At 39.8% G+C, this 23148-nt stretch overlaps 1 protein-coding gene across 1 annotated transcript in view; it reads right to left on the bottom strand.

Annotated features, from left to right (window-relative positions):
- LOC117050421 (lipoxygenase homology domain-containing protein 1-like) overlaps positions 1-23148 on the bottom strand; it is a 168667-nt gene that overhangs the window by 1388 nt on the left and 144131 nt on the right. The window contains exons 46-56 of the mRNA XM_033156091.1: positions 22772-22920; positions 12754-12961; positions 11858-11917; positions 10301-10479; positions 8467-8683; positions 5105-5250; positions 4909-4984; positions 4149-4227; positions 3681-3924; positions 2208-2290; positions 296-367 (exon numbers count right to left, since the gene is read on the bottom strand). Coding sequence (XP_033011982.1) covers positions 296-367; positions 2208-2290; positions 3681-3924; positions 4149-4227; positions 4909-4984; positions 5105-5250; positions 8467-8683; positions 10301-10479; positions 11858-11917; positions 12754-12961; positions 22772-22920 — 1513 coding nt within the window. The remainder of the gene's footprint in view (positions 1-295; positions 368-2207; positions 2291-3680; positions 3925-4148; positions 4228-4908; positions 4985-5104; positions 5251-8466; positions 8684-10300; positions 10480-11857; positions 11918-12753; positions 12962-22771; positions 22921-23148) is intronic.

The following is a 23148-nucleotide window of genomic DNA, read 5'->3' as shown; positions in this document are numbered from 1 at the left end:
CATTGGGTTTGCTTCTTTTTGGAAATAGAAAGAGAAGGACTTCCATCAACATAACTGCATTGTCTTCCCTGAATTTTAATGTGGGTGATTTGAAAGTTGCATATTTTCTCTAGTCTGAATAGTATCAGTTTACCGATACTATTATTTTTGAAAGTTGTAACCATTTGTAGCATTCAGGCTATAATCCTAATCCCACATGACTGGGAGTAAACCCCACTGAATTCAATAGGACTTGCTTCTGAGTAGACATGGTTATGATTGTGCTGTGATCAAGTTTAATAACTGGGAAACAAACCGGTTGCAACTGAAGGAGTATAATTCATTCGTAGACACATCTGTGATTTCTACTTTTTCCAGAAACCAGCCACTTGCTGTAAAGAAAGGACAACAATAAAGTATGTTCACCTCTGAGTGCAGATAATTCAAAAGAAAATAATTCCAAATTTATTTTTCAGTCATAGCAACACATTAAAATTGGAGAAAAATTTCTAAATGAGAAAAATTTGACAGTGATTGTCAAAAACTGAGCAAATGTTAACATTTACCATTAATTCTTAAGATATTTGGTTACAGTGGCCAGTGCTGCCAGAACATTATGATATTTACCGGTAAATCACAAGGCATTTATAAATAAGGATAATAAACAGTTTAATTGTACACTTGTAAAAATATGTCATTGACCATATCAGTCTGGTAATTTTTTATTTTATGCCCTATGGCACAACCATTGTCGACCAACTCTTTTAAAATATCCAATTTTATCAATGACAACTGGTCATTAGGGGACAGACACAATGGGGTGGGTGGGTGTGAGAATGGCAGGCTGGGGTACTTTGCTGATCTACTTGCAGATAGAGATACCAGCTTGTTGCATAAAATTGAAGTCTGGGGTGCTTTCTTGTGAACAAATGTGATTCTGGATCAATGCAGTAGACTGGCACTTGAAATGACAGGCTAACTACTCATCTGTAGATAGAGTGATGTGCCACCTGCAGCTCAAATCAAGCTGTAAAACATATTTTCAAGTTAAATTTGAAAACGAGTCTCACTACATTATATGCCATAGAGCAGGTGACATGTAACCAGAAATAAGTGCTCTGCCATTTCAAATGACATCTGCACAGCAGAAGTTTATATAGGGAGGGAAAAAATATCCTCTGACTGCAATGATTGTTTATTGGTGCTGATTTCTTGGAATAAAATAAGTCAGTTAATATATCTGCAATAGCTTCAGATAAATCATAACATAAAATGTCCGAAAAGCAATTTATTCCCACACAGTTCTGGACATTCCTCACTCCAGCCTGGTAAATACTGACATTTACTCATAAATGATGGAAATTTGGGTGAAACTGGGTCATTTATGGAAGAAAAGGAGTGGTTCTTGAAATGTACTGGTACATGTCAAAATTGATTGTGTCCTGAAGTTTGCTTTGAACATTCTCTGACAGTTATGGGGAAAACATTGTGATTAAATCTTTTTATCTTTTTTCTTCCAAAAACTGGTTTGAGAAGTTAGTAAATGAAGCAAAGAATGAAGCAATATGGGGAGAAATAGTGGAAATCAGATTCAACTCCCCTCCCCCCTCTAATTTAAAATATTATCTAATAACACAGTAGCATGCAATTAAATGGATTATGAGAAATTTCTGAGAAAACAATACAGAATTCTTGAGACATACAAGAGAATTAATTTTCTTAAGGAAGCAAAATAGTCTTAATAAGCAAAAAAATACATTTCTTATTGATAGATGTCATTTAGACTTGTGTAAATCAAAATAAGTGGATTAAAAAACCCCAAATGGTTTCCCTACATAATATCTGAGAGTCAAGCCACATGCTTTTCTGAGGGCTCTATAATATGTGGCATTGGTTCTGGCAATGTTATAATTCTTTTTTTTATTACATTTATATCCCACCTTTCCTCAGATTAATTTATAGTGACATACATTGCTCTCTCCCCCATTTCATGCTCAGAACAACCCTGTGAGGCAGATTAGATTGAGCGAAAGTGACCAACCAAAGTTGCCCAGTGAGCTTCATGGTGGAATAGAAACTTCAACCTGGATCCCCCAGGGCCTGGTCCAATACTCTAACCACTGCACCATAAAGCGCCTGAGGGAGATTTGAGGCATTTCAAAATTGAAGGTATGGATTCATATGCATATAAATGACAACAAGGATATGCAATAAACCTACAGGTATACTTACCAAATCCTTTCCCATCGTGTCCAATTTCAATTTTCTGCAGCCTTCCCACATTCTTTGTTTTGATTCTGAATGTGTCAGTCTTCAAAATAAGAGAAGCAGCTTTCAAAATGTGACACGTCTATGTCTGGAAAACAGTATGCTTATCTGGGACTGGTTTACATTTATCTGTGTGCAGGGGGTAGTGGATGGCTGGAGGAGTGCATTATTGTTACTGTTTCTTTTCTGGTACAGTTGTATGCTGCTAATTTTCAGCTCCTCCCTGAAAACATAAAACATGTACTTTCCACATTAGGTTTTGAAGGTTTCTTGCCATTTTATTGGTTTCAGAACCCAAGAGATATTTTTTCTCTGGTAAGTACATTATGAATTGCCAGTCAGGTGAAGAAACAGCACCTTTTGTTTTCATTTTTTAAATTTATCTTTTGTTTATGGTACCCAAACCTACCTTTGGAAACATAACGATAAGCGATTTGACTCTAGTTACAGTCAAATCTCTCAAGTGGTATACAATTTGATTCAGAATATAGTTTCACTTCCAGTGTTCTTGGCGGCAGCAGCACTTTATGTGCATGGATAGTACATTTCCAAGAAGCACCAAACCTCCCACAACGGCATCTTTCATCTATAGGTAAAAGATGCGCTAAAGACAGCAGTGAAGATGGTTTCAGACAGATAACTAAAACAAGGCTAAATGGAAAGTGGAATCCTTTCCCTTTTATAACCTAAGGCTGCAGCACTTACTTTCATTTGCAGACAGGATAAGGTGGAATCAAGTCATGGTCTGACCAGTATTTTACAGGTTTGTAGCTTAGGAGCTACAGCGGGTGGCGCTGTGGTCTAAACCACAGAGCCTAGGGCTTGCTGATCAGAAGGTCAGCGGTTCGAATCCCCGTGACGGGGTGAGCTCCCATTGCTCGCTCCCAGCTCCTGCCCACCTAGCAATTCGAAATCATGTCAAAGTGCAAGTAGATAAATAGGTACCACTCTGGTGGCAAGGTAAACGGCATTTCCGTGCGCTGTTCTGGTTCGCCAGAAGTGGCTTTGTCATGCTGGTCACATGACGTGGAAGCTGTACGCCAGCTCCCTCGGCCATTAACGTGAGATGAGCGCCGCAACCCCAGAGTCAGACACGACTGGACCTAATGGTCAGGGGTCCCTTTACCTTTACCTAGCTTAGGAGCACATCAGAGTTTTGATCATTTAAAGGAACATTCTACACATGTGGCGACAAACTCAGGATTGCCCCGATCCAATAGGAATCTGCAGCTAATCATGACTGAGGGGCAACCTGTAGAATCCAAACATGTGTTTGTCTCGTTTGCATCACAGTCTTAATCGTGTTTAGTCAGCCAGGCAAGTGGTGGACTTAAGACTGCCCCCTAAATGTAGCACGTGTACATCTAAAGGTGTAATGTATGAAGGGCCCCTGAGATATAAAGAGTGGAAAACATAGACACTGCACTATTTACCTTTGCTCTTTCAAACGGATCTCGATGATCTAGAGACTCCTTGAGTTGAATTAACTGAGATGTGTCCTTATCTCCAAACAAAATTATATGCACATTTGCGTCAGTTCCTGCTCCCCTTTTGTCACCGGTGTACACTTTAATAATATGCTCTATCAGATTTTCTGAGCTACTGCCTTCTTTGGTAATAAAAGACAGAGGGATTTCTTTCCTTATTTCAGGTTCATTAGCACCCAAAAGGAATATTCTAAAAAGAAAAAGAAAAAGATTGAGATCAAGCCACATTGTGATGGTTAAAATTCAATATGGAACTTAATAAGGAAAAAAAGAGAAAGAAATATAGTTAATTTCTACAGACGTGTATTAACAGGGATATTTAATAAATATTCCATCACATGCTATTGGCTAACATGCTAGGCAAGTCATCAAACATTTAGTGTGATTTATATATATATAAATATAATAACTCACTCATTCACTTCAAATATGTATACAGGTTCGTTCTTTGGGGCTTCCTTCAGGTGGAGTGCTTTAATATCCAGTTTGCAAGCTACAGCAGAAGCAACAAGCAATGAAAACAATTTGCTTCACATCAGATATTAATTTGAATCTAGTACTAGCTAATATAATAATATTAGATATCTATGACTTCAACTTTAGTGTTTTAAGCTTGTGGTTGTGATCTTCATGTCAGTACAGAACAATGACGTCTTGATATGATTTTATTTACCAAGAAAAACAGAGGAAAAGTCTTGTTTACAGTATAATGATCTGGTCTTTCTCCCCTTTTGCAAATGGGTGTTCACTGAGCAGTTTGAGAAGATCTTGAATTCCAAAGGTGCCTATTCCAGAAACTGATAGGACTTTGATAGATTCCTTCTAATAATGGTCACCCTCCAAACCAAAGGATGCTTGTTAATGAATAAAGCACCCAGAGTCCTAGCTGCATACCTGCCCTAGACCTGATCAGGTATTTAGTTATTTAAATTTGCGTACTGCCCTTCATTTATAGGTCTCTGTGAGGTTCACAACATAAAAAAGATAAAAAACACAAAATAAAAAATAAAAACAAGAACAGGAAAAAACCAATAAGCCCCCTGCTGGTGTTGGAAAGGTAGCTTTGCCTTGCCACATGTACAGATACTGCTATTAATATTAATATTATTGTCTAATGTAAATACAAATATTAAGAAGCTATTTCAGCTGTATCTTCATGGTAAAAGAAACTTACATGGTTTGCTTCCAATGAGTAGTGTAACTTTGTGTAGCTCCCCCAAATCCACAGCATCTATCTGACCTGTAAATGACTAAAAAAAATCCAGTGATATTTAGCTTATTCTGTCTGTGTGTGTGTCACACACACACACACACACACACACACTATAATGTAAATGACCATTCCAAACATCTGTGAAGAAGTGAATTACCTCCCTGTCTTCTCCTAGCTGAGATGGTAACAAAAGCTTCCTGTTTTCAGTGTCGCCATTGGTTCCGTATATACACAGAGACATATGTACCGAGCTGATTTTGCTTGATGCATCATTGAAGAATACTTTTACATCATATGTAACAACTGTAAAATAGAAAGGAAAGCCAAATCCAAGAGAACACCTTGTGTAACTATTTTGTAATTCATTATTTTATAAATTTGCTTCCTTCCATTTGCCCTGCCACTTTCCCCTGGGGAAACCCGAGGTTTAGCACTGAATCGGAACAAATGGCAATGAAGGTTTATGCAGATTGCCATTTGCTCCAGTTCAGTGTTAAAGAGCAGGTTTTCCCAGGGGAAATGGTAGGGCAAAGGTAAAACTGCTCGGACCCATCACTAGAAAGCATGGGACAAGTAGAAGTATGGATGAGCCTTTAACTGAGCATCAGCCCTATGTGATTAGGAGCAAAGGTCTTTTCAACTCCCACTTCTTAGCGTATTCACTGAGGAATAATACAGAAGACACATCCTGCTGAAGAGTCCCTATCCCCAAATGCCTAATTCTATTTACATTCTGTAAATAGTTTAGTGCTCATTTCTGTGTTGTTTGCTTCAAGGAAAAAAAATCTGTTTGCAAATAATATGGAAATGAGTGCTAAACTTGTACTATATTCCACTATAGTTCCAGAAGTGGCTTTTGCATCATGTGAAAGCTCAGATATAACAGAGAATTTGACAGGGGAAAGTTGTTAAAAAGGAATAAACTGCCATGTGAATGCAGCCTAGTTCATGGCCAGGCCTTAATGTACAAAATGTTCTGTCTTCCTTATCTTATTAATTTTTCTAGAAATTCACTGGGGTAGGTAATTAATACTACTATTTTGGGGAACTGAAGCTCAACCAACTGCACCACACTAGCTAATGATTGTGTAAGATGTGGGTTTAATGAATGTCTAAATGTGATGAAGAGCTCATGCAACTGCTTTATAACATTCCGAGATCCAGATTTATCACCATGAATTTTATGGCATTATTGCCACTACACTTTTGGAGTCTCTACAAAAGCAAGACAAATCTGAGGGTGCTGTGGAACAAAATATGGATTTGACAACATGCGGAAACAGCCACACAACTACTGCTCATGACACCATCTAGGAACTGATCTTCAGGCCAATCTATCAGCACTACTTTATGCACTCTGGCCCCTGGGTGTTTGTAATAAAGTAAGTGGCATCTTGAGAATATAGTTATTTGCCCACATCTGGATGAAAAAAATGAAACAGCAGATGGTTGATTGGCTTACAGAGTTAGGAACACAGATATATTGCAGGGATAAGAGCTACAACTGCAAGAGTACTGGGTTGTCAAATTTGCAAGCCAATCACTACAAAGATTTTAAGCTGCTTAGGTCCCTCTGACTTCAGAGAAAGTGAATTACCTTAAACCAAGTACTCTGACTGAACTAGCTTGGGCACCCAGCTATTAATATTCAGGATGTAAACTGTGTTTCCAAGGTGCATTCAAGTGAGGATGTTAAATGTATACATTTGGCATTACAGATGATATATATTCAGAAAAAAACATATTTAAAATTGATTTGATTTTCCGGGAAGAAGAGTTGTGTGTATCCAGTTGAATATTTTGGCTAATTATATTTGCTTGATGGTGTACGTGAGTGAAAGCTCTGAACTTAGGTAAAATTTCCATAGGTAAAATAGTTATTGTAGCAATAGGTATTATACCCTTATGTATAAAATCTCTCCTGCTTTCCCTCTCACTTTGAAATACTCTTCTGGTTCATACGTTCACCATAGATGAGTTATATCTATAGATGAGTAAAACAGATTCCCCCTCAGGTGTTATGGGTAAAATTTCCAAAGTGTGATTCAGAATTCATATTTGCCCCTAGTTTAGTTCACTGCATACTTATCTCATCAAATCTGCATAGCTGCCAATGGATCTTATTTAACAGTGGAATTTAGTGGTATTATTGGATTCAGTATGGCTCATTATAAATTTGTGTCATAAATAAGTGTAAAACTAGGTGGGAATAAAAGAAAAAATGTACATAAATTAGGCATGCCATATTTAACACAAACATGCCTTTCATGTAGCTTTTATTGCAATTATCTATTTACCTATAGTTAATTTATCACCTGCTTTTGAACTGATTAATAAATTAATTAAGTGACTAATGTGCATATTGCAAATAAACTAACATAGGCATCATTTTGATATATATATATATATATATTTTAATAAACAAAAGTGACTACCCATTACAGCTGCTTGAAAGTTACCTCCATCATTCTTTCATGGGATGAAACTATGGTTGAGAACACAGTGAGGTCACCTACCCCCACAGCATTTCAAGTCACATTTGCATGTTGCTGTACACACTAGAGAAGATAGAGATGTTTTCATCTGATGCATACTGCCTGTTTGGTTTCCCTAGGCCTGCAACTGCCCCTCACTCCAATTCATGAAGCTATCATCTGCACATGTGTAAAGTCTGTCTCAAACATACACACCTCAGCTTAACTAAAAAGTGAATGTGGCTTACATTTTCATATTGCGTGGAGGCTGATTCGCAGGGAAAACACATCAAACAGCAGTATTTCTCAAGAAAGTACAGGATTGTGCAGGATTGATACGGATTGTGGACATCAGGTGTCCATGACTTCAGACACCAGTGGTGGGAGTGCCTTGGAGCCAGAATGTGTACACAGCCTAGGAGTGAGTTTCAGGCATTTTTCCTTTATTTCCTCACATTCACTCCAGGTAGAAGCCAATGCCTTCACCTGAAAATTCTGTGCCTAACTGAACACTGTGACCATGCTGAATAAAGGGTCTCCCCAGATCCTGAATATTAGGACAGCATCTCTAATGGTATAAGCTTCTATGCAAAGCTGGAGTTTGGGAGTGAGAAAAAGAAAGGTGAAAACCTGAAGCATTCCCTAGCCTTGCTGAACATAGAGGTGAAGAGAAAGCTATTCCCCTAGTTAGAAGGCAATGCTATCTTTTTTTACTTTAATACCTGAGAATCAGCATAACTACAGAAAACAAACCTACTCTTAATTCTCAGCCCAATAAATGATAATGTTCCTTTAACATTTAACCTACAATTAAGCCAATCAAAGCTTGTAACTCTAATTATTAGACAAATGCTCCATTTCATGCGCACAGACAACCCTCCCCACCACCACAAGTGGAGGGATAACTTGTGTTGCTGTAACTTTAAGTATTTTCTTAAAGTATTTTAAATGTGTGCTTGAACCATATTATTTTATTACAGCAACTTATCTTGGTTTGAATTGTAATAACAGAGGTCTTCTATGCCTGATGCCAATATATACCTACCGGAAAGTGCTTCCCTTAATGGCCACTCTACAGGGAATTCAATCCATTGGTCTCCATTAAGAAGAGGAAGTGTTTTATTTATAGAGAGATTAAAGGTGTCCAGGGTCACTGTGTTCTGCATTTTACAATGATGAAACAACTGGGATATGCTTTCTCCCAAGTGATGAAGCCCAAACGTCACTTTATAGAGCATTCCCAAATCAGCTGGGAAATGCACCTAGAAATAAACAACACGGCAAGTTGATCTTTCTTAAGCATTCAGTTGGCTTTAAAGGACATTTTGATATGTTATTTTCTTAAGCATTCTACATCCCTGCAAACCTCAGAATGAGCACAAATGGCCAATATAGATTGTTTTGAGATTCTTCCTCTGAGAGCCCACTTTACCTTCTCCCCACTAAACAGCTAAATTTACTTACTGGCTTTGCAAAGTAAGCCCTCAGTATGGTGATGAGGACACACATTGGGCTAGATACAGATGCAGTCATGCCTTAGCCCCACTGAAATCAATGGGACAAGTTAGGCATACCTTAAATCACATTGATTTCAATGGTACTACAGTATCACTAACAAGCAGAGCAATCCTTTGGTGGTGGGGATGGAAGTTAATGGTGGAAGAGCTGGCAATTCTTCCACCATACAACCCTGCCAGTCTCCTGCTGCTACAGTGGATGGTGGGGGAAAGGGCAACTAGAGATAAAATAAGTATGGCAGCTCCAGGACTGGTGTACTTTCCTTTCCCATCATGAGAGTACGTCAGGGGGAAAGGATAGCTTTGGATCTGGTGATCCCAACAGGGACATATTTCTCCTGTCTAATTTTTGGCTGAGGTCACCTACGAAGAAGCCATTTCAGTCCTACAGCCAGGGTAGAAGCCAGGCTGCAATGGGTCTAGAACATCAGTTCTATCTAGGAAAACCTGGAGCAGAGAAACTGTCACTTGTTCCAACACTATGCTCACAAAAGGAATACCGGTACTTGGAGTTGGCCAAACACCATTGGGTCTTGAGAGGGCTTTTCTTGAGAGGGTGGTATAACCACTGTCTCCTTGAGGCCTGATGGTTTCATGCCATGCTGAAGAGAGGCATTAACCACAACAATAACCCACTTGGCCAGTTCCTCTCTGACGGCTTTTATTAGGCAGGCTGGGCAACAGACTAGAGTACAGCCAGTGGGTCACACCTGTCTCCAAGGAAACTATCCACTTCCTCATGTAACATATGCCAAAAAAGAACCCAGAGAAAAAGAGAGAGCCGATGATGAAGTCACAGAGCCAGAAGAAACAGCACATGCATTCAAGTCAGAATGAAAATTAGTGATTTTATCTGTGAAGTGTCTTGCAAGCAGGCCAACAAGGGATGTGAAATCATTCCTCTCTGTGGAATTACCTCCCAAAGAAACCATTGATCACCTGAAACAATTATGTTGGATAACTCTGCACAGATGCAATGGTGTTGGAGTAAAACAATTTGTTTGGCAACTATACTGTCATGGAGTACGTTCAAATGGGTTGCCTGCTTGATTCATCACAAGTTTTCCACCAGTATTGCTCTAGTCAATGTCCTTCCAGTTTCATTGCCCAAAGCTCTGAGGAAAACCAGGGGGCACACCTGGCTTTGCTTCAACATAATTCCTACCATATTGCCAAGAAAATCCCCAAGTGCTACCATAAAACCATTGGGATTTACCGGACTCCTCAGACAGGTCATTTTAATAGGTCCTTCACCCCTGCAATACAACCCATGCAGAAGTATGCAGCTGCTAAATTAAGCCTATAAAAAGCTCATCTACAAAAAACATTGGCAAAGATGATAAAAAGTATACATTATTTTACATCATATGTTACTTGGTCCTCAGCTTGATCTCCTACTTTATCCTCCAAGGAAATTGGTTCAGATTTGCCATTGCATCCATAAAATACCAAAACAAGTTTAGAAATGTTTCCCCAAGACATCTTAAATTCTTCTGATGAATTTTCATGACATTCAGTGAAATAAATCTTCCATGAACCTTCTGAAAAAATGAAATTGAATAACATTATGAGAAGACTAAACAAGTTTTTGTAAATAAAACCAATGGGAAATAAAACAGTAGGCTAAAACGTTATGGACTCTTCTTTAAACCAATTATTTCATGAAGGGACAGCTCAGCCTGTAGAGCATGAGACTCTTAATCTCAGAGTTGTGGGTTCAAGCCCCATGTTGAGCAAAAACTCCTGCATTCTAGAGGGTTGGCCCCTTCCATCTCTACAATTATTTGATTCTAGAGCAGGCTATTATTATTATTATTATTATTATTATTATTATTATTATTATCATGATTATTATATTGAACTTTGAGACATTAGAGAATTAACAATACTTGAAAAATAATATGATAATAAATAGTAATTGACAAACAGACAATTGCATTATATATATTATAAACAATAGTATATATTTATTTACATGTATAGAAACCGATAATATAGCATTTAAGAGTAAATATTCTCAAATAGGATTGGACAAAAAGAAACAAACAAGAGAAAAAGATGAAAGGGAAAGGGAAAAATTAGCTTAATTGATTCTTTCTAGAGTAAGCCGCTCCAGGGATGCATAATTGACTGCTATTTGAGATTTGCATCCACAACCTTCTTTTTCTTCTTTCATTCTAATTTTCAAATTATATTTGGTCTAGAAGCTTTATGGAAAGATTGACAGTTCACTTACAGTACTTCATGGAAATGCATAGAAAATAGTTTCACATTTTAAAATACGAAAGAAACACAAAAGTTTAAATGAAAAACCATAACTCCATAACAAAGAAAATACTTTCTGTCTGGCACTGAATGAAAGTGCTTGTTATAAAATCAGAACTGATCAAATTGCACCCTGCAGTGAGCATCGTACTGTACAATGTCCTTTGCTTATCATCTAGTAATACATTAAGGATTTCCTTTTCTGTTTTATTCAGATCATTTTGTCGCCTTCCCTCTTTCACTATTTTGGCAAATTCAGCAATATGAGCTGTGCTCCACCCTCTCATCCGTTGCTCACCAGTGGATGGTGAACTGATCTTTTCCCATCTCTGGCTAATAGCTAATTGTGCCACCGTCAATGAATGCAATATGATCCCTTCATCATCAAAGAGTGTTATGTCTTTTAGAACAACCAGTAGGTTCATAGGTAATTAATAATTTATTATTTTAAATTTTTCACTTTTTATAGAAACCAAAAAATATTTCAAATTTAGAGCAAGTCCCAAAATACCAAAATATGGTGTGTGCGTGTGTGTGTGTGTGTGTGTGTGCGTGCACACACACACACACACACACACACACACACTTTTGATAGAAATATGCTATTGTTAGAGATAGAATTCTGATTGACGCAGCTACAGTGATGTAAAATACCTGATTTCATCTGTTGCTTTTGTAACAGTGAGGCAGTGGTGCTTCTCCTTTCCTGTGTTTCTAATTAAAACAAGATGGAAGGCTGCATTAATTTTAAAATAGAATGTTTAGATAACCATGAATGTCTATATCATAGATGGGGAACCTGAAACCCTCCAGACATTGCAGCACTCACTATACCTGCCATCATTCCTCACCATCTATGCTGGCTGGGACCAATGGGAATTTGGAGTCCTACAACATCTCATGGGCCACAGATTTCCTACCCCTTTACAATTTATTTTAAAATGTTTTATTTAATATTATTCCTAAAGACTTGGGAAATGATTCCTGGGGTGAAATTTTGCTGTGGGCTTGAAAGACTCCATTCAGCTTCCCAGGACTGGTTTAGCATGCTGGCAGGGTCTTCCCTGCCTCGGGTGACGCAAAGGAGGTTTCAAGCTCTGAGTTATTTCCAGAGTTCAAGCCTGGAAAATCCAAGGCAAACTAACGAGAGGGAGAGAAAAAGCACCTACCACTAGCAGCCACTAGTTTAATCAACAGTCAGATTTATGATGCTTCATCTCATACTGTAGGTGGAATGGCTGTGAACATTCCATGCCATTACAGTAACTCAACCAGTGGTTTAGAATGGGATGGCTTGCAGATAAATGACAGGAAATCGGTGACAGAAAATTCCCATAAAAATGGTATTCCATTTGGTTGCAAGTTCTAATAGTTTATTAATATTCTTTATTCTAACTGCTAAGCTGGCCAGGGCCATTGCTGTGGTAAGCAAAGATTCTGCATGGTGTGCTTTCTGCTACAACAGGCTTATAATAAATAGAAAAAGTGGCATGGTCTGCAGTTCTGAAGGAGATTCTCAGCAAATAAGTAATGTCTCAAACAATACTGACCTGTACCAGTCAGAGTTACTGAGGCACATCTTTTCCTATCAGTTTTGTCTCTCAGCCATGTTTGAGCCATAAAAAGTATCTCCTTTCCTGAAAACCTTGGCTCCTTCACAATAATCTTCTCAAGGTGCCAATCAGAGCCTTTTCCTTTTTCCACAAGCAGCTCAGATAGAGTTCCAATATCTATGGCTTCCACTTGAAAAACATCCACCTGGAGGGATCACAATTAACATTCAGAGGGCTTAATAAACATACTATTTAGGCTGCAACATCATAAAATGAAACTGTCAAGCATCTAAAAGCAAAAGGACACCAAAGCTTAGTGTTTTATTATTTAATGCTGACAGACACTAATGAGGAGACTTGGGAAACCCAATTCACTCACAGAGCAAAACTAAGTTAGAATACATTGACTTCCAAAAAGAATGGATTGGCACGATCCAATGAAATCAATGGACCTCTGTGGGCACATGCATGCATAGAAAAGAATGAGAATCTGCAAACACATGACTTGGGGTCACAGCCATTGTTTAGCTGCATACACGTACCCAATTGTTAAGGGTTATGCAGAACTGAGGGACAATTGACAAAGACAGATTTACACAAACACTAATAACTCTAGGAACTATGCTTCTGCTACATAAATTGGTCTTATTTGGAGTTTTTGTTGTTGTTCAGTCGTTCAGTCGTGGACCACTTGTCAATGAGCAGGTCATGGACTGCAGTTTAATATTTAGAGAAATTTGCACATTGCAAAATCCCTTTGATTTATTGTTTAAGCTGTAACCATCACCTTGAAAACATCTTGGCAGTGAAAGATAAATTTGCTGCATAACATTCTCTTGGACTAATTTACCATTAGAAACAGAAATGGGTGAGATGAAGGCTAATAAAATGAAACAGTGCAGTCAGCTTAGTGGCACTGCTGGCAGGTGCAGCTCAACTGCTGGGGTGGAGCAGAAGAAATAGCCTTTTGGCAGTGGCATCATTGCTGCTTACCAAAAGGGACAAGATGATGGTGAGGTCGGGGCTGCTTGGGCACGATAGCAAAGCCAATCTAGCACTCCAGCCACTGTGCCTGCATAGTCCAGGTCTCTCTGTGATCTTGCACTTTCCGTTCCTGGAAAGTGGCAGCGATGCTGCAACCAGGAGGCTATTTGCACAACTCCACCACACTGGCTGAGCTGCTCCCACCTGTTATGGTCTGTCTGAAATCCCAGCAATGAAATACCCTCCTAGAATCTGAGATATTTGTCTGGTACCATATCATTTGTCATCTATGTGACAGACTACTGTATATAGTGGATTAATATGAATTCTCTTCCACTGTTTTACTGCTGTTTTCATTCATTTTTGCTGTTTTACAGTTTAAAGATTTCATTATGGGATTGCCTTCAGTTGTAAGCCACCTTGGGGACCTATTGAGGGAAAGTTGGAGTACAAAAGATATATTAAAAGGGGAGAAGCAATAAGTTTTAAAAATTTTCCTGCTGCTCCTCTTATTGAAACTGTACTGCTTTGAAGTAGATGTGTTTTATCTTCTTGGTCGCAGAGAGAAGTCCCAAACTGAAATTTCAATTGTTCTATCTTAGAAAGCAAGCAAATTCCCTTTAAACTCACAGCAAGCCCTTTCATATTTTCATTTCCACTGATATAAACTCCAAATTTTTTGTGATATCCTTAATGTACCACACATCACCTTAATGCACAGAAATGTTTCCCAAAGCCTCATGTTCTGAAAACGCCAATCAACTTTCTTTAACCTGAGTTGGCTTTATCCCGCACTTATCAATGTCAGCTCCGAAAGCTTTCTCTTTCTCTTCATGGCAGCAAGTAGCTGTCTTATCAGCAATGGATTCAAAATGAACAGTCTTTGCATAAACATCAATCACATATCTTCACTAGTTCAGATTTGATGGTTAGTTAGCAAAAATATTCCCAGCAAAAATGGAAATGAAGAATCAGGCACACCACAGCCCTCATCTTCAGGTCTTGAATGTCAATTGCTTCCCATAGCCCTTAACTTCTACTCATTTACCATAATCCCTACTTTCAATTTTAAATACTTCCCTAGAAGCTAAAGGAAACTGTTATAGCCAGGCTTGGATTTTTATTTTTATTTTTTTAAGCTGAGATACATAACTCCTAGTTGTGGCCTGATTATTTCCCTCTTTCTTTTGGAGATACTTTATTCCCTAAAATAGAATTACAGAGATGGAGTCTGGTGGAAGTGGCATAAAGAGCATTGTCCTTAATTTGAAAACTGGGACGTCTATGAATAGAAATAGCAGTACAGTGGTACCTCGGGTTACAGACACTTCAGGTTACAGGCGCTTCAGGTTACAGACTCCACTAACCCAGAAATACTACCTCGGGTTAAGAACTTTGCTTCAGGATGAGAACAGAAATCGTGCGGTGGTGGTGCGGCAGCAGCAGCAGCAGGAGGAGGCCCCATTAGCTAAAGTGGTACCTCAGGTTAAGAACAGTTTCAGGTTAAGAACGGACCTCCAGAATGAATTAAGTGCTTAACCCGAGGTACCACTGTAAAAGGATCCCAAAAATGGCTAGTACTTGCCAATCTTTCCCTTTTACAAATTCTGATATATATTTTCCTCTATAAGGATTTGCATTTAACACATTTTGACATCCAAATGATAGAAAACAATATAGATAAGATGAAGAAACAGGAGAACCATTTAAAAAAAGAAAAAGAAATACCCTACTTAATATTGAAAAAGTAAGGATTTGAACTTATTTCAGGTGGTACTAATGAGTTTAAAACAAGGTTTTGCTAAAAGTAAGAGTAACATTAGCCCTGTTAGCATGACACATTGCTCAAATTGAGGGCATAAGCAAGGAGCAGGGATGTGCTTTTAGCCAAACCTGGCCATCATGTCTTTTCCTTTCAGTAGCCACATACCACATGTGGTTGTGGGAACAGAAAATTTAATGCATGAACTCCTGCTCATGAAGAGGGGCTCATTGCAATCAGGTTGTGAGCAGGAATTTGTGCATAGGTTTTTCTGTCCCCACAGCCACATGTGACATATGGCTACTGAAAGGAAAAGATGCAACATTGGGAGTGTAAGGTTCATGTGACCAAAAGGCAAAATTGTTTCTTGAGAAAAAGTTGGAACTGAAGCCTGCATTCTTGGGAGTCGTTCCTATATGGATGCTAGACTAAAAATGGTATAAATAGAAACTGGTGTAGCCTGCATACATTATATGGAGCTGGGCTAAAAACATGCCCCCATTCTTAGCTCCGCGCAGCTGTGCCCTATAAATAAGAAACACATGAATAAAGTTATTGATTTAAAGAAAGCCAATAAAGAAAACTGGAAGGACTACAACAGAAAAATAATCTAGGGGGAAATGCAATCTATCTTATTGTCACTAGAATAAATATAACTGTATTTGCTTTTGGTAGAAAACCAGAGTCACAGAGACCTGTAACATTTACTTTACAATAGGCAATGCCTCAAATACACAGGCTAGAGGGCTCATTTTCATGTTACATCCTCCTTGGCAGGGGATGCTGCGAAATATCCACAAGTGGTGACCATAACGTGCGAGAACTACTCCTGTGGAAAGTCACTGTGCCAGCACAAGCTGCTACAATTATATGGAAGATGGCTGCTGAAATGGTTAAATTATTACTTTAAGAGCTGCCGAAGAAAACACATTAAACTTTATTGATTACTTATTTCTTCTTTTGGATTTCTCAAGAGGCTTACTCACTGGGGAGTCCTGCCACCGAAAAAGGCAGGACATAAATGAAATAATAATAATAATAATAATAATAATAATAATAATAATAATAATAGGCACTTCAGTAGCTCTGGTCAATGGCTCAGTTTTGGGAGAGCACATCCCAGATGCTGCTTCTGGGGGACTGCTACTCTGGCCTTTGGGCCTGCAGGGTTTCAGCTTGTACATGATGAAACTGCTAGGCATGGTTTTCCCGAGATTTAATCTGAAGTGTTGTCTGGATGCTGGTGATAGCCAGCTCTGTCTTGTTTTCTCATCTGATCGCAGGAGGGCACTGGTGGTTTTGAACTCTGTCAGATGCAGATAGGCTGGATGCAGGCGAACAAGTTGAAGCTTAATCCAGGAAGGATGGAGGTAATGATGGGTGGGGTTTCTACTGATTTGTGCAAAGTGCATACCGTTTGTTGGATGGGGTTGTACTCCCTATAACAGAAGTACAAAATTTCAGGTCCAGAGGCTGAATGTGGCTTGTCAGGCCTCTCTATCTGTGCCTCAGGGTTCTTCCCAAGCCATGCTCCTCTCTAATCCTGGCCTGCACCCGCAGGAGCATCTGCCTGGTTTTTGTGCTGCTGGCCTATGCCATTTGAAGAACTGCAGTTAATGGAATCATAGAATTGTAAAGTTGAAAGGGACACTGAGGGTCATCTAGTCCAAATGCATGCAATGCAGGAATCTCAGCTAAAGCATCTGTGACAGATGGTCATCTACCTCTGCTTAAAAACCTCCAAGGAAGGAGAGTCCACCACCTTCCGAGGGAGTTCATCTCACTGTCCAACAGTTCTTACTGTCAGAAAGGTCTCCCTGATGTTTGGCTGGAATCTCCTTTCATGTAACTTGAATCCATTGGTTCGAGTCTTACTCTTTGGAGTAGGAAAATGCTAATAGGATCACACACACAGGATCACACAACAATATTGCTGTTGTTCTAATGCTGTCAATCAGCCAAATGACTAGATGAACAAGTTTTTGCTTGTTTCTTTTCAGACAAGCCAATAGACGTGTGAAGCAATGTATTGACTTGCTCATCTGCTCCCTAGGCTCAACAAGGTCTTCACCTGGTCCTGTCACACACAGTTGTAATTTTCAGAATACTAAAATGTAATCAAATTTTTGAGTGTCATTTGTGAAGCAATCTTCAGATTACAGATGATGCTCAGCCAAGCCAGGCAGAATCCAATGCAAAGGGCCCCAGTTTCATCATCTCTTGAAAATGTATTTAAATATTTCAGACTTTCTGATATATTTCTACATCCTTAATCTGCTGTTTATAACAGTCGTGGCATTTGTATGAGGCTAATGCCATATTTTGACATGATATTAAACAGGAATTTGGTTACATTGAGTAGCAGTTACTGTAGAGTCAGGGGGGAAATTATTGCTAGGCAAAGCACATTTTAAAATGTCACAACAACTGTTAAGGTGTAGCATGCAAATTCCACACCTGAGATAATGTAAAACCCTTCACTTCCCTGTTTCCAGGCTCCCTTGCTGCAGAGGCGGAAAGGGGGGGGGGACTCAAGGTACATATCTGCTTGCCTAAAAATGAGTCAATTCTACTGGAGTTTCTTTTCTGTTTTTAGCTTAAGGAAAAGAAAACACTCATAATATACAAACATACAAGTTCCAAAAGTAAACATATTAAAAAATAAATCACAGCTAAGGCAAGGATCAATTGATCCCATCATATTTAAAGACTGACATTTTTCAGTCATGACCATATAAATCAGTCAGGAGAATAGAACATTTTTATAGGCAACGACACTTACTTAGTGAGATAATTTTGTAGGATCTCTGTAGCAAACACATGACAATATTGATAAGGATTTACTGGAAATGCTTCTATCCAATTATATATCTCCTGACAGTTCCTGTGCAATGTTATATCAAATAATGAAAATAAATGGGGTGTGTGTGTGTGTGCGCGCGCGCACGCACGCACACACACACACACACACACACACTTAGTTCCCTTATGTTAACAAAGGGGAGTATATGAAAAATGTACCAATTAAATAAAACCATGACCTTGCACTGAAATTCAACCCACAATTTCAACACACTTCTGAATTGACATGCAATATTCCATGTTTTCCAACTCAAGGGCTATAATATATGGAATCATCTGTTTAGCTATGGGTGCTCTATAGAACTTCTGCCTTTCTTTCCAAATCAATGCAGCTAACCCCTACTCCTCCTGTGTCACGTGGCAAAATGCTTTTGATGCTTAATGGAGTTTCAAAAGCAGTTACCGAGGGCAATAGAGTAGTGGAGGCTGCTGTTTTGGGTTGTCTGTTTTTTAAAAAAATCCATAAATCTCACTGGGTATCTGCAACCTCATGTGCATGCCTAAAGCCTAAAAGACTGCTGTGGATTGTGACCTTTTTCCAGAAGAAGGAGGAAACGTCCTGGCATGTTCACAGACAGTGAATTTGTAAAGGTCAGTATAAAAATCCCCCGGGGTGTGGCCCAGCAAACTGGTTTAGCATCCTAATGTTGGAGAAAGGTGTAAGGTGGTTCAGTGATTGCTCATGAGGAACCAGCCTGACTCCGAGGTTCCTAAACTAAGTTTCTTTATTGTGCAGATATGTACAGTGCAGCAACAAAAAGTACATCTAGCTCATCCCTTCGCCAGAGTCCAGGAATGACCCCTTCCGGTTCTTTGACCAGCATAAAAAGCCGTGGGATGTGGAACCCCCGCCTACCCCCTCTGCGTCCTTCCCCCCTGCGCAAGTGGGGAGATGGAAGAGGTGTCTCCCCTCCAGCCTCTGCTTGGTGCGAGGGCTCTCCTTCCCTGTCAGAGCCCTGACTCCTACTTCCCGGTCCCGTCTCTCCCTCCCCACTAGAGGGATCACTGCCTTCCTCACTGGAGGAAGATGAATTGCTAAGCAGTTGGGGCGGGGGCTCGCGATACCGATAAAGCCCTGGCAACTCTTTGCCTTGAGGTGAGGGCAGCACCCTGACAAAAGGGTTTTGTGGCTTCATGAGCTTACGATCCACCCATCACCGGTATATTTTAAGAAATACCAAGAAAGAAGAAGAGGAAGAAGAGTTTGGATTTGATGTCCCGCTTTATCACTACCGAAAGGAGTCTCAAAGCGGCTAACATTCTCCTTACCCTTCCTCCCCCACAACAAACACTCTGTGAGGTGAGTGGGGCTGAGAGACTTCAAAGAAGTGTGACTAGCCCAAGGTCACCCAGCATTTGCATGTGGAGGAGCGGAGACACAAACCCGGTTCACCAGATTACAAGTCTACCGCTCTTAACCACTACACTACACTGGCTCTCAAAATTATCCTATTGAAAGTACTCATTAAATTGCAGATAATAATTTTATTTTATAATATTGTCTGCATATGTAAAGTATTGCTCAAGGTAGTTTCGTGAGAAGCTGAATCTTTTAGAAGCTTGAAGGCAGCAGAAGGAGATGAAAATAAAAGTGCATGCAATAAAGAAAATAATATATTACCACAATTTAAAGCCGTGGTATAATTACACAGGCTAAGACCTCTCTCATGACATCTAATTAGGAAAGCAACTGCTTGGTAGAATGTGATTCATTATTCTGTGCATGTAGGTGAATGCTTTCTGTTATACATAATCTACTAGTAGTAAAGAGCAGGCTTACCCTTACAAAAACGACCTATAATCTCACATACAGCCATGACAAATTTTATAGAGGAGTCTGGCCTCCATGCATTTTGGACTACAACTCCCATCAGAACCAGCCAGTAAGACTAGAGCTGATGTGAATTCCAATCTAAACGTGTGTTTTCAGGACCCATTGTATTCCTATAATTGCTATTTGTTTCAACAGTTTTTCATTCTGAATTTTAAATTGCTGTAACCTGCCCCAGAACCTGCTGAAGGGAAGGGAATAAATTTTATAATTATAATAATAATCCAAAACATCTGGATGATGCAGGCTAGGGAAGGTTGTATTAGCAAATCTGCAGTAAATGTTCTGTTAAATAGTGGGTGGACATAGCAGACGACACAGTGATTCTCCAAGCAGCTCTCCTTATTCTTAGGCTGGAACAGAACTGAACTGAAGGGCTGAGCCAGCCTGCTTATAAAGTACTCAGTAACATGCAACAGTAACAACTCTCTCTCTAGCTACCCAATCCGTGAGCGGCACTCTCAATCCTTCATTTGCACGTGTGGACCTGAGTGAGAACTGCAGCTATGGTAGGCAAATTGAAACTATATACACAACACCCCTAGTGGCCTAGGGTGAGAACTTCAATACATAACATGTTCTAAATCTTACTTATTGCAGCAAATGATACATGGAGGATTCACATTAACTGCAGGTGGGATCAACTTTAGAATGGTCCTGGTTGCGGGCAGACCCCCAACCCAGTTCCACCCCCACCCTGGTGTGGGCAGAGTAACGCCTTCATGCCAGGGTGGCACCATGATCACCCCAGGTTTATTGGCCAATCATTTCTGAGTGGGCTGATTGTGGGGGGTTTAAAAGCGGCAGTGCAATGTGTGCTGAGCACCTGCTTCGCGCTGCCGGACACCCGCCCACCCTCCCTGTTTTATTGTGTGTTCTCCGGCCTTGCTTTGGACTTTGGTTGGTCACCTGTCTTGGGTCAGGGGCCGGGTAGGATTTTTTTTCCATTTGGCAAATTGGCACTGGCCACTTGGTTTTCGCCTACCAATCATCACAACTTTGTAAGGTTTGGTGGTTAGGCATTGGCTCATTGAATTGCGGGGGAGGGGAGGTCAGCCCTCCATTGATCAAGGGTATTCCATTAAAGGAATCCAGGGCCTGGATCTTGGCCGAAGTCCACTTGAGGGGCTAGGGCCATGCCAGGCCTCTGGAGACACCGAGGAGCTCCGTCTTTGGGTGGTTTACCCTTACTGACTTCCTGCAAAGGGGGCAGGAGTCTGATATAGTCTACACCAATGCCTAAGCCAATACCGCTCACATTTCTGTAATTCAATAAAGTTGTGGCCAAAATTTTGCCCAATAACCTTAAAAATTCTGTGTCTGTATGAATTATTTTAACAGGGGGCTGATTTGGGGCCTTGCCATGCAAAAAGTGGTAACAAATTTGAGTTAATGTTGTCCTATTTCTGAAGAGAGGTGGTAGGATCAGTCATTTAATGTAAGACATTAATGTAAGAAATTTAAACCTAGACTGCAACTCTAAGCACACTTTCCTGAGAAAAAGCCACCGTGAACATTATGGTTCAGGTTTTTAGGGTTGCAGTTAGCTACAATAACGAAAATTGACTTCCTTTGTGAAAAACTGTTCTGAAATTCTCTAGTGCAGAGGTTCACAAACTTTCTAGCCCCAAATCTCATTAGAGGCAGCCTAAAATTACTGAGGGTCACCAGTCTCAAAATGGTGGTGCAGAGGCAGAGGCAGTTACAAAATAGTGGCAAATGGAGGCAGAGTTTGGCATAATCAGCTGGCAATTACTGACATCATTTTCAATTGACACCTAATCCATTTCTTTGTCACAGCATTTTCCTTGTGTCAAGCTAAAGACAGACATTTGCTCTGGAGGTATTGTGGTTCATTCTCCCCATTTTCGACAGAATTTGCTGAAGGCTTTTTCCTTTATATTTGTCCCTTCCCATGCCCACATGCCCCATAAAATATTGTTGTTTATCTACTGTAATTCTTCTGCCATTCTCCTTTTACACCCAACTTTCAGCTAACCCTCACCCCACCTTCCAAACCTGCTAACACTGGTCCAACTGAAAGGTTATGACATTGCTAGGGTGTGGAGCAGACAAGGGAGGAAGCCCTGGGTAGACTGTGGCACTGAGGTCAACCTGAAAATGTCCCAGTCCTACTAGCGTGTCCTGGCCTACTGGATGAGAAACAATGCTGTAGGTTTAGCACTATGTTGACAACTGTTTGGTTACCAATTTGAAAAGAGAATTAAACAGTTACTGGTAAATAGCTAAGCCTTTAATGCCCATGATTTCATTAAATGCTCAAGGAAAGCACACTTATGCATTATTTTCTAAAATAGGCAGTAACAAAACATTCAAATGTAATAGTGAACTAGTTACCAGAAACCACAGAAGGGGAGAATTCTATTGAGCTCAAGTCCTGTTTGCGGGCTTAGCCACCATGAGAACAGGATTCAGGACCAGATGGGCCACTGGTCTGATCCAGCAGGCTCTTGTTCTCACGTTAAACCACATTATTACATGTGCATCTGTAGTTTCTGTAATGCAAAGCATTACAAAACAAGTATGGTTGCAAGACAGAGCACCTGGAAACCTACCTTCCCCTTGGCGAAAATGTCCTTTCCATTCTTAACTAACTTCCTCTTGCCAGTGTCTCCCATGGATCCTTTCAAAGTGACGTACACATCTGAGTCTGTTCCTGATTCTGGGGAGGAGTCCGTTGAGATGTACAGAACATACTGTTTAACTGTAGAAAAAGCAAGAGGTATTGACTGTCACTCAATAAACACATACAAGTTAATAGCACTATACTTTTATTAGGAGACTGTTATTTGTCTGGGTGGGCCTCAGCTTGCACAGCTATGGGCAGGACCTCAGGGAGGAAGCCTTGGGCTTGGTTCCTGAGCACTTTTTACAATATTAATGGTGGCATGTAACTAAGTTTTGCTCACAGTAGGCACACTGAAATAAATAA

The sequence above is a fragment of the Lacerta agilis genome, chromosome 7, assembly GCF_009819535.1.
Source record: "Lacerta agilis isolate rLacAgi1 chromosome 7, rLacAgi1.pri, whole genome shotgun sequence".
In the NCBI taxonomy this organism is placed as follows: Eukaryota; Metazoa; Chordata; class Lepidosauria; order Squamata; family Lacertidae; genus Lacerta; species Lacerta agilis.
This window is presented reverse-complemented; position numbering and strand designations above follow the sequence as displayed.